Genomic DNA, 13,085 nt, shown 5'->3' with positions numbered 1-13,085 from the left:
GTATGCTCTAGCTTCTTTTATTTTAGAAATTAAAACAAAAAAAAAAAAAAATAAAACAAAAAAATTGTCAATCATTTTGATGTCATGTTTCCTAAAATATTAATACAAGTTGTTAACAAAACAGAATTGCATACAATAGACAAAGTAAAATTAAAAGGCACTTTGAATGCCATACCCTCAGCTGGTATAAATCAGCACCATCCCATACATAGAGTGTCAAAAATTTCAGAGCGCTCAGCTACTTGAAAGGACAACTAATCTACCAAATCAGCACTTCTAGTCTAACAATGAGACAGGGACATTCTAATGCAGCATTAACGGTTATTGCAATGAATGACTGGAGATCTTATACGTGGGATGATAAGATGGAATCAAAGACTTTTAGGGTGGAAGGGATCTCTGGAGGTAGCCAAGTCCAGCCTCCTGCAAGAAGCAGTACTGTCATCAACACCAGATCGAGTCATCTATTACTTTGGCCGTTTTTTGCAAACTGGAGGACATAGATTCCACAAGCTCTCCAGACAACCATGGATATCCAATGCTTTGAGGTTAGGATGGTATAATGATCTCAGCAGCACAGAAGAGGCTACAAGAAAAACTTAGTCAAGATCCCTCAGCAGCACTGACAGAACTGAGACTTGCAGCCTCAGAGGTGACTGTAATCAGTGAGCCATGAGATTACCACAGAAAAGGAAAAAGTAAAAAAAAAAAAAAAGCAAGAATTGAAGTGAAGATTATGAGAAGAGACCCTCCAAGACAGAATTGCTCTTCCTGCTGCTCCTGAAGGCAGTGGTTATTTCTTTTGGAAATACTTATTTTTCTTTTGGCTTCAAGACTTGTTTCTATTCCAGTTATTATCTTCTCAAACATCCCAACACCATTGCTTAGCAAAAGAGGGAATATATTGCAGGCCTGGCTTCCACTGCTCTGGGATACACAGTGAAGCCCTCACCATTTTGCTCTGGGCAACTACTCATTTTGCTTATGTTTACAATCAGTCCCAGAAGCAGAACAGTGCTCTGCTGTACACTGTGACCTTTATAAATGATAAAATCATAGAATCATTTAGATTCAAAAGGACCTTTAAGATCATTGAGTCCAACTGTTAACCTGACACTGCCAAGTCCACCACTAAACCATGTCCCTAAGTGCCACATCTACCCATCTTTTAAATACCTCCTGTGATGGTGGAGCAGGGGAAGAGTGTGAGGAATCCTCCTCCTGAGGAGGAAGGAGTGGCAAAGACAACGTGTGACGAACTGACCACAACCCTCATTCCCCGTGCCCTTGTGCCACTGTGGGGGAAGAAGTAGAGAATTCAAGAGTAAAGTTAATCCCAGGAAGAGGGAGAGGTGGGGGGACAGTGTTTTAAAATTTAGTTTGTATTTCTCATTATCCTACTCTGATTTGATTGCTCATAAATTAAATCAATTTTCCCCAAGTTGAGTCTGTTTTGCCCATGATGGCAACTGCTGAGGGATCTCCCTATCTTGATCCACGAGACTTTTGTTACATTTTCTCTCCCCTGAGCAACTGAGGAGGGGAGTGATAAAGTGGCTTGGTGGGCACTTGGGCCAGGGTCAACACACCAGCCTCCCTCAGGACCTTGGGTGGATCCCATTTGGCCCATAGACTTGTGTGTGTCTAAGTGGCGTAGCAGGTCACTAACCATTTCCCCTTGGATTATGGGGCCTTCATTCTGCTCCCTGTCTTACAGCTCAGGGGGCTGGGGACCCGGAGAACAACTGTTCTCACTATTAAAGACTGAGGCAAAGAAGGCATTAAGTACCTCAGCCTTTTCCTCATTCTTTGTTACTATGTTTTCCCCCCACATCCAATAAAGGATGGAGATTCTTCTTAGCCCTCCTTTTGTTGATAGAAACATTTTTTTATTGTCTTATACAGCAGTAGCCAGATTAAGTTCTAGTTGGGCTTGGTCCTTCTAATTTTCTCCCGTATAACCTCATGACTCCTTGTAGTCCTCCTGAGCTGCCTGCCCTTTCTTCCAAAGGTCATAAATTCTCTTTTCTCCCCTGAGTTCCAGCCAAAGCATTCTGTTTAGCCAGGTCAGTCTTCTCCGCCAGCTTGTTTTTTGGCACATGGAGATAGCCTGCTCCTGCACCTTTAAGATTTCCTTCCTAAATGTTCTGCCTTCCTGGATTCCTTTGTCCTTCAGGAATGCCTCCCAACCGACTTGGTCAACCAGGCTCCTAAACAGGACAAAGTCTGCCCTCTGGAAGTCCAAGGTGGCAATTCTGCTGACCCACCTCCTTCCTTCTCCAATAATTGAAAACTATCATTTCTTGATCTCTGTGCCCAAGACAGCCTCCAACCATCACATCACCCACAAGCCCTTCTCTGTTCACAAACAGGTCCAGTGGGGTGCCCTCCCTAGCCGGCTCCCTCACCATCTGTGTTAGGAAGTTCTCTTCCACACATTCCAGGAACCTCCTAGACTGTTTCCTCTCTGCTGTGTTGTATTTCCAGCAGACATCTGGTAAGTTGAAGTCCCCCATGAGAACAAGGGCTAGCAATTGTGAGACTTCTCCCAGCTGCTTATAGAATATTTCGTCTGCCTGGTTGGTTGTTCTGTAACAGACTCCCACCACAATATCTGCCTCGTTGGTCTTCCCCCTGATTCTTACCCTTAAACACTCAACCCTATCATCACCATCATTAAGGTCTAGACAATCAAAACATTCCCTAACATACAGGACTACACCACCACCTCCCCTTCCGGGCCTATCCGTTCTGAAGAGTTTATAGCCATCCATTGCAGCACTCTAGTTGTGTGAGTCATCCCACCATGTTTCTGTGATTGCAACTACATCATAGTTTTCCCACAGCACAACGGCTTTCAGCTCTTCCTGTTTGTTGCCCATGCTGCATGCATTGGTGTAGACGCACTTCAGTTGGGCTATTGATCTTGCCACCTTTTTGGAGGAAGAAGCCTTAATTCCTACATGACAATTCTCAGGTGCTTCTGTGGTTTCTTACACATCAATAACCCTTGCATCTTTACTGCTCCGTGGATCTTCATCCTCTACCTCCATTGAGACGGAAGACCGAAGGACCTTGCTAGCACACCATCCCTCAAACATTAGCATGCTGCCCCCAGGCTTATCTCTAGTGAGCCTCGTTTTATCCCTTTCCTGCTTCAAATCTATTTTAAAGCTCCTTCACATGCCATCCTGTTCACATGCACAAATTGTGGGGGACTATGCTTGAGTGAAACTCTTTCCACTGATTTGAATGAACTTAGAATCAGATCCAAGTGGGGGAAAGCTTTTTGCCTACGCAAACTTCAGCTCTGCCCATGAGAAAACTGACACATCATTTCCAAGTAAGACAATTTCTCCATGGGGATTTTGCATTACTACTGGTAGTGAAATGAAGCCAAAGTTTGCAGTCATTTGCAAAACAAGACTGTCAGCCAAATCTACAAGAGGATTTAGGTACCTGAAACATGATTTAAGCAAACTGTGGTAATCTCAGCTGAACATCATGATCCCTAATACTCTATTAATTTCCACCTAACAGTAGAGGCACTTACTTAAGCTTATAGGCCTTTCTAATCTAAAAGCTCCCTGGATGCACGTAGTTTGGTGTCTAGTTCCTAATGAGAATGAAGCTGGAATGACATCTAGGTCATGCCAAAGCTCTTTGGGATAGCATACACCCATTTGTGAGACACCCATCTCCCCCACCATAGCAGGTGGCTGGAGGAGATTTAATAATTACAGAGGTCAAACTAACAAAGCTCAAGCCTAGTTTCTTTCAAACTGGAAATTTTAGAAGAGGAAAGTAGAATATGGCCATGTTCCAGCTTTTATACTCTAGCTTTCAAATCCCTACCTCAAGGGACAGCCAGGTTAAACATACTCCTTAACCTGTAGCAGTTCTAACCCGAAGCTGTCTGTTTGCCAATGCTGCCCAGTAAATAAGAGGGCTACCCACTGTCAAAGCAGTGATACTGTGCAGAGAGGAAATGAAAGAACAGTGGTGTGAGAGAAAGACAGGCAAGATACAGTGTAATTTTTAAACTTTCAACATTCAAATGGGACATCTGTTTCCTACTGCAAAGGCCATTTACATTTTATTTTAAGCAGTCATCAGGAAAAAAAAACAGAGACTGAAACTTTGGAAAAGTGTCTCTGAGCAGCTACTCTGAAGAGAGAATGTCAAACTCTGGCTCATAACTCAGGTGCCTGGGCTCTAGAGAGTGGAGTTCAAACTAACCCCGTGCTTAACTTTTCCCCTTGCCTAACTTGAGGCAACACCATGCTGAGCATGCAGGTTTCCCATACTGCCCTGACAAGTCATTAACACTTTCTCACAATCTCCATTTAATCTGTACTTAATAACCTGGAACCACAGGAAAGGAGCAGGGTCATAGAATGTTGCGCAGATACTATCCTGAAATGTAGGAGGCGGAGAGTCTTAAACCCAAAAATGAATTTGCTAATCCCAACCCTGCCAGCGTGGATCACAAAGTCATACTAAAATTTAGAACAACAAAGTACACTTGGAAATAATTTCTATAACAGTTTCAAGACTTTGGAGGCCACGTGTCAAGGCTGAGACACCCTTCAAAGTCACGGAGAGAAATGCAGAAGCACGTGTTTCTGGGTTTTGTAGCTCCCATAAAAATGGTGTTTCTCTCTCTTCTCATTAAACAGAGAAAAATCTAAAACCTAAATAAACTTGGAACTACCCCTGATTATAGTTCTTCCTGCTGAGAAATATTTTTAAATGTTGACTTTGGTTTTATTCTAGCCTTAGCTTGTTATATTGTTGTGTAAGGATGTAAGGCCATACAAATGATCCCTCAGGCCATGCGAGAAGCAGTGGTAGTCTCGGATGGCAATCCTGAGAGGCCATTGCATTCCTTCCTGGTGCCACAGTATCAGTTAATGAACTGCTTCCATTAAAGACTTAATGATAAAAGATGCCTGACTAGTTCTAATTGTGTTACAGAAACACTCTAGCCACAGCAAAATGAGGAAAATCTTCTTAGTACATGTAGGTGAAAAACTTTTTTCTGCAGCTGTATACTTGGAAATTTTGGAGAGAGATGATTATTTCCTAACTATTCATATTTGCATTATAATGGCATCTGAAAGTCTTAATCCTACATCAGAAATCTTATACCAGAATCCCTGAATACTTGCCTTTTCCTCTCCTATCAAGACCAACAAAAGCCAAAATCACCTTTCCCTGAAAGAGCTAGCAGTGTGAGTACATGAAAAATTAAAAAACATTCAAAATTTGCCATGTAGAAAAGCCCTCCTGAGAATATCTATACTGTACATTCCAGCTGAAACATTTGCAGTTTGAGATAGAAGCTAGTTATGAATAAATTTGTAAATGCTAAGGAAGAATCAATCATATAAAATACAAAAGAACAAAGAATTACTCAAAAAGTCATTACACAGTCTATTTCTCTTTTGACTGTTAATTCATAATTTTGTGGGGGTTTTAGGGAGGAAAAAAAAAAGGAAAAAAATCCAAACGAACTATGGAATAATCATATAGTTTGGCTTTATCTTGTGTATCTATCTTCCACGTACTGTAGTTGCTAAAGTTAGCACAGTCCAATTAAAGGAGGCAGAGGTCCAAAAAAAAGGCTTCCAAAGACGCAGGATTCTAACAACTTTACAACAGCAGCATTGTTTTACCTCTCTTGATCACGCTGTTGTCCCTAGAGGCAGCAATAACTCCTGGGTATGGCCTCAGCTTAATAAACCCATCAGTGTTCAGTACCTTCATATGTTGCTTCACCCTATGTCTCATATTTAATGATAGCCTTTACTCACTGAAAACCAACTATGCCACACATTCACCTAAAAAGTGCACGTGTTTTTTTTCCTCCCTAAGTGGAAGAGAAAATAAGTTACAAAGGCAGACTGAATGGTAACATAGATATGACCATGCTCTAAAACTTATTCTATTATATCATATATAAATATAATATATTGAAAAAATTAAAATAACACATACTACTGACCAAAACTAAGCATGAAGCACGATATTATAATGAGAATTGCAAAAATAAATTAATTAAAAAAAAAAAAACAAATGGAGAAAAATTGTAATACAAAGATATTAAAATTTGAAAGGTAATGGAGGAAACTGTCATTGCAGTCATGGAAAGAAGAACAGTAGGTCAGGAAGATGAGGAAGTGGGAAAAAGATCAAGGAAGTTTGCATATGTAGGAATGAAAGGGAAAAGCAAAACTGGAGACAGTGCAATGTATTAATTGTGATAAATTCTATTTCCTCAAAGATTTTCCAAGAAAAGACAATGGATGCACATCTAGTACTGTACGATGTTGTTTATATGATTCATACTTTCTGAAAATATGTAGGCAAGTAGAGGCAACTCCCAGACAATCAGTTTTCCAGAAATGATTGAAATTTACCACACATATTCAAAGCAACTAAGTTGAAACATCTTCTTGCAAGAGAAAGAGCCACAGATAATTTGCAAACTACAATTAAAACTCTCTTCATTTTTGCATAGATACTTCCTCAATGAGATTGTATGTCTCATACGGTTTTCACAGTGAGTCCCATATTTTGCATGCTGAAAGGGCAGGATATGCAGTACATCAAGACAGGTCTTTGGCCCTGTTGACAGTTCCAAAGGAAAAAGTTAAATATGACTTGAAGACCATGTTTAGATCCCACAAAAGAGAAAATTATGAATGAAAGCAGAGATACTAGGGTTAGAAAAGAAATCAAGATGCCATCTACTCTACATTTCTGCCTTAGGAAGAATGACCTTTATCTGAGAGATATTTGCTTAGCCTGTGCTGAGAGCTCTATAAGCTCCGCAGGCGACCTATTCCAGTGCTCAGCATCATTAGTTACTGAGACTGTCCAGCTTATTCATGACCTCAGAAAATTCTGACCCAGTGAATTCCTACAAATGCGAAGGCAGGGTCAGGGCTGTGATGTGTCCATATCACATCTGAGTGTACATGAATTTACAGTCCTTCCTAGCCAAGTAGTTCAAAGCTGGTCTGGAACTTCCTCAGTAACACACTGCTGTTCGGGGCATGTTTTCTGTTTTGTTTTTTTAAGAGGACAAATAATTTCCTGTGTTTCAAAAAACAGCCAGTAAATGTTAACAAAGTCAGACAAAAAATTTAATAAGGAAAAATATTTTCCTGAGAGTATCAAAACTACTATGAAAACATCTGTGCCAGAGTCAATACATAAAAGCTAAGGGTCTCTTGTAGGGATGATAGTAATGCAACACATAGAACTTCAAATGTGGTTTCCTGGTTTTAACAGCCCGGTAGTCACAGCGTGACGTACAGGAATTCATAGCTCCAAGAAATCAAATCATTTTCAGTCAGAGATAGGAGGAAACTCCTTTCCTAGGTATCCTCCCTATCTGGGAGTGAGGCCTAGCTTCTCAATGCTGAGACAGAAAGCCAAGAGAGTATCCAAAGCTAACTTTAGAAAGAAGTCTTTTAAAACCTCTTTTTGGTCCCTCTCATTTTTGATCATCCCTGGTTCTCTCACATGCCCACACATTCTGGCAAGAGAGGAAAAACGGGACAGTATAAACAAACATGAGAAAGTAACAGGTACAGCATTTACAGCTCCAGCAAATGTACAAATTAAGCTAACCCTAGACCCTACTGCAAGAATTCCAGCTAGGTCACACCACATGGTATCGTTGTCCTGCCTAGATTTGTTCAAATTACAAGTAGCTTTCCAACTGCAAAGCAGCCAGTCAGACAGCAATATTCTGCAGCTGTGGAAAGCACCTACTCCCAAATCTCAGTATTCACCACTGAGCTTTGGGTCCAAATGGAGCTGAAGGATATCCTCCCTCCCTAAGATCAGGGCTGTGAGAGATTTGTGAGCTAAAAATCACTGCCAATAATAAAGTTCAGCTGCTCCTACCTCCTGCCAAGCTTGCTTGTATATCCCCCTTCTTTTTTTTTTTTTTTTTCAGATATGTACCTTCTGCTACAGGTACTGATTGCATATACTTATGTTGACGTCTCATGGTGGTGAAGCTTCTAGCACTGCCCTGTATTTCAGTTTCAGGACACCTTGTCAGGTACAGTTCCAACATCTGTTAATTTTGTGCCCCCAGCTTTCATGACTGTCTGTAGTGCCTCTGCTCTTGCTACTCCAGTGGCTTACGTCTTTCCAGACCTTGTAACATTTTCTCAGAGCTTGTGAGAAAGGGAAAAGTGAGAAAGAAAAAACCCCAAGAGCTACAGTTGCTTTTTTTTGGAAGTTCTGAATGGCAAAGCTTTTTCCATCTCCACCTCCCCTAAAAGAAGTGGTGTTAGGTGCTCTAATAATGAGGAACACTGGAGAGTTTTCTAAGTCCCTGCTTGCACCTGTCACTGGTTGTTTTCTTCCTAGAGGATGAGGAAATGGGATGGCAACCAACCAGTGGCATAGGACACAGCAGGAAACACGGAAGCTAAGTGTCTCATGTCATTGCCAAGCTATTTTTGACCCTAAGAGCAAATGTAAAAGAGTCCAAGACATAAGTCACCTAAACTTGCTAACCTGTAGCTCTCCTCAGTACCACCAGAGAAGGCAAGAAGAGATATCTAAGCAAATGGATTAATATCACTCTAATACAGTGACTCATCTCAATCTAGCCCCTTAAGTATGACTGCTTTGACAAATGAGTACTTAACACGTAATTATAGTATTCAAAGCACTTAATTAAAAAACAGAATTAAGACACATCACACAGGAAGGTCAGCACTATTTTGTACTTGTGAAAACCGGAGAAAGGAAATTACTTGAATAGGGCCACACAAGTGAGTCAATGACAGGCAGGGATGCAAAACCCAGGCTTTCTATCCAGGGCATGCTCTCGTGGATTGCACTGCCTCTCAGCAAATATTAGCAGAGGATATGTTTTATACTTTTATGCATCTACTCCAGTCACCAGACATATTGATACATACACAAAAACGCTTGTGGTGAATCATCTTCCTATGCTGGGACTTTACACTGTATATCTCTCTCTCACTCTGAGGAAGCCAGATCTCTGATCAGCCTGTTTAAACATATTCCATGTCTAAAACTAGTTTTTTCAAACAGATTTTAGAAAACAACTGAACTATGTCACCTAGATTATCATATCTATTCTCTTAGAGGCTTGGGATCATTTTTAAAATCCAAATTGCCTACCTTAATAATGAACAAAGAATGCCAATTTATGTCAGCTGAGTTAGTGGCCTAAGGGCTGTATTATATCACTGGTTTTGCAGTGTGTAGCATTCAGCAAGAATGCAATGATCCATGGCATAAAGATCCAGTAAAGAAACACCACATGCTTCAACTATGAATAGCACAAACAGGCAGCAGATATATCAAGAATTTGCTGCCAATAACCTTTATAATTGCAGGGAAATCCCAGATTCAGTTTAGGCTTTCCTTCTTTACCCATGGACTTTGGAAACGTTACTACATTTAATGGCAGACAATACAAATACTATTTCATAGTTTTCTGGAGAGTTTTTTTTAAATGTAGTGCTCTTGATCTTTACCATCTGTTGAGTCAAATTTGGCATAAGCCTGTTTCTTTGTGTACAGCCTGCAGACAATGTGGATTGTAAAATGAGTAGGGCACAAACAGAATTTCAATTGCAGGCTGGGATTCCCCTATGCTTTTACAGCGAAACTTGGTTGATAACTGTGTTTGCTGTTGGGTGAGGCATGGAGACCAAGCCCATTGTATTTAACCTTTGAATACCAGAATATCATGCAAGCTCTAAAGCCAAAATAAGGAAGGAGACATAATTCATAATATATAATAAAAGCCTGGTCGTTCCTTTGCCATCACTCAGCTGACAATTGTGTATTTTCATACTGTTCAAATTTTTATGTAATACTTGCCTAAACATCCAATGTTCTTTCAGTTTTTCCTTTCCTGTACTGAACAGAAGTACAGTTTGGAGTATAGTAATGAAACCTGGATATTGCCTTATACAAGGCAATGCCAAGGATGTCTTGCTGAATACTCATGGTAAACTAAGAATGATTCATAAAGTTGTAATAAGATCCAAAATCTAAACAGTTCAGTGTGAAGGGTTTTTAAGTCCCATACCTCAAAACAGTTATGGCACTATTTCCCTCTTAAGTTCAACCAATGCTTTACTCTGATAAGGTGTACCCAAGGAGGTGAAATCTGCTTACAAATATAAAAGGGACACAGCCACCATAAAATCTAGTCTGCTGGTGAAACTTAAACCTTATAAAACCCGCTCAAAACCTTCTGACAGTACCCACAGTTTGAAAAATACACAAAAACGCAAATTAATTGCTTTTCTTTCCCCTATTACTTTATGAAGAACCACACAACCTCAGGGTTGACTCTGCAGAAGATAAATCTGCTATACAAACTTATGGGAAAAACTTCATAAAGAAAAGAACAATTTTCTATAGTACTCACTTGTAGCAATAACAGCTACAGAAAACTTCTAATAGTTTTAAAATTACAATATCTCATTATCACATTAAGCAAATTGGTAGAAAAAATGGCATTGATTCTCTACTTTGTGATCTGATGTACTATAGCAGAAGGCAGCACACATCTGTTGTACATAGACAAAGGCAAATTGTAACCCCTGGTTAGTGCCCCTATAAAGACCATTGAGTTACAAATTATGGAGAAGGTAAACTGCTCCCTTTTAAAGTAACTCAGGTAGGAATGGGATTGAGGCCACAAATGGTGATACATGATGTAGGGAAATTGAAGTTACTTCCAAAGGAAAAGGAAGAAAGAGTTTTCTCTAACAAACTAGTCATAAGACTCTAAAGTTCATGTAGCTAAAATGCTTTGCACTAGATTGAAAATGCGACGCTGGCAGTAATTTGTCCTGTTGAGATCATTATTGTTCCCAGTGAGAAAACATTTTTGTCTTAAAAAGTCATTAATGCATTCAAGATTCTACTGAATACAACTAGCAGAAACATTACATAGTGAACATGAACTGAATCCTATCTCTAACATCACAAATGATTGATTGACTTCATTATAGTGGAAACAACGTATTTCCCCCGTAAATTAAAAAAAATACACCTTTCTCAGTTATCCAGCCTTCAGTACTGGAAAAGTTGTAAGACAAACTCTTGAAGGCAAAGAAAGGGATCCTGTCTACCGAACCTCAGGGTTGTGTCTATATCTTAGGCATCTAGTAAAACAGTCTTCTTACAAACATACCTAAAATACGACAGAGAAAGGTGCCCTTTAAGGTCCCCAGAGGTAAATCCTATCCCCTAGACTGAATCCCACCAAAAAAAGGTTGATATTGCTCTTTACACACTGAGTCATACACTCTTTAGACGGATAAATTAGTATGCTAAATCATTTCTATTTTAAACTCTCATTGCAGCAGACCAAGGACCATAAATTATTTAAAATACATGTATGTTTGCATTCATAAACGTAAGTACATAAAAAATCTTGAAAAGTCCTCAGGTACATCTAGAGATTAATCTCTTATGACTATATTTTATTGTTCTAAAAACATTATCTAAGTGCATAGAGACTCCAGAATTTGAATGCAGGAATATTAAACAACCTTAAATATAAAGGGTGGGTTTTTTTCCGTCAATCTAGTATTTTATAAGCATCTTTATTCCTGATTTTTTCTAGGGTACACATATAAAATATAGAACAAATTGATGCAACGTCTACTAACTTAATATCTGGGCAGTACCACCACATTTAGACAATCTTTAGTACATCTCATTCCCTGTCCTAAACACTGGCATCTTCAAGCAGAAGTTTGTACAGACAGCCAAATTCTTTCATGCCATCTACTTCTCTGTAGCAAATACATAGTTATCATCCTCTACTAGTACTGAAAGTCAGATTCCCTACTATTTTACCCTTTTTTTTATTTATCTTTCAATTCACTCTATTCTTACAGTTTCAGAATGTCAACAGAAGCAGTGTATCTCCATACTGCCCCTTTGTGGGGATATTTGGAAACACACAAAATTGAAAGCTATTAAAGAGATGGTATGGTTCACGCTCCACTTTTATGCACAGACATAAGTCATTAAATTTAATACTGCAGTTACATTCATCCCACAAAATGAAAACCAGGTTTTACTCTTTCTCAAGCTTAATTCATTTATTCACAGGAAAGTCAGTGTTTTGTATATTCCCAACATCATTAGCAATTTCTGAAAATCTTCCGTACCTCCCTCCCTCATCTCTCTGACACCACTGCAGTTGTAAAAACTGACTCTCCAAAGTAATGAATATGAACTAAATCATTTTTTTCAAATACAAAACACAGACTAAAAAAGATACAAACAACAGCAGTTTGAAGTAGTGTAAGATGCATTTCCTTACTCCCTTTCTAACAGTCATCTTTGTCACTTTGGATACTTAATTCAGAATGACAGGAATATAAAGTGAATGTTGAGGACAGCTGAAATATTTTTACATTTTTGCTTTCTTGCTTTTCTTACAATTATTCTGGCAGCATACAACTACTATATTAATAGATAGCAAATAGGAACAAGCAAGGTATTACCTGAGAACATGAAAGTCCACATTCTTCAATCCTGGGAATAATCTGACAATCAGAATTCCAAAAAAGAATTATTAGAAGAATCTGAACATGAATACTTATCATCCTAAATTGAAAAAAAAAAAAGGCAAAACCTCAGAAGAAACCTTCTACTCTGACAATTCTCCCTCTCATGCCAAAACTTTAATATGAATTTTAGTCCCTCCCACAGCACCTCTGAGCTCCTCCCTCTAAAACTTTCCAAAGACAGAAAATTGCTAGCTGTGGGAAATATAAAGCATGTTCCACTCATTTCTTATGTACCATAGTGAAAAATGGGAAATGTGAATTTTTGACAATCACAGTAAAAGCCTTTTTTTTCTGGATTTTATCATGTCAGTATTAGATCAGTTTTAGCAAATTTCTTTTCTGTAAATTCTATGTATAAATGGGAATTTTGTTTCTAGAGTGATGTACCAGGCAACTTCACTGGAATCCAAATGCATTCTTATGTCTATTTATTTTCCTGGTGTTCTATTGCATTGAATAACAAGAAAAACAGCTTTG

General features: G+C 39.0%; 1 protein-coding gene across 2 annotated transcripts in view; it reads right to left on the bottom strand.

The window, feature by feature from the left end:
* IL17REL (interleukin 17 receptor E like) overlaps positions 1–12,670 on the bottom strand; it is a 51,256-nt gene extending 38,586 nt beyond the window's left edge. For both annotated transcript variants that reach the window (XM_063324282.1, XM_063324291.1), the window contains exon 1: positions 12,543–12,670. In XM_063324282.1, the coding sequence (XP_063180352.1) occupies positions 12,543–12,644 (102 nt within the window). In that variant the 5' untranslated portion in view covers positions 12,645–12,670. The remainder of the gene's footprint in view (positions 1–12,542) is intronic.
* Positions 12,671–13,085: the final 415 nt, after the last annotated feature.

The sequence above is a fragment of the Chroicocephalus ridibundus genome, chromosome 1 (assembly GCF_963924245.1).
Source record: "Chroicocephalus ridibundus chromosome 1, bChrRid1.1, whole genome shotgun sequence".
In the NCBI taxonomy this organism is placed as follows: Eukaryota; Metazoa; Chordata; class Aves; order Charadriiformes; family Laridae; genus Chroicocephalus; species Chroicocephalus ridibundus.
The sequence above is the reverse complement of the archived record's forward strand: the minus strand, read 5'-3'. Positions and strand labels throughout refer to the sequence as shown.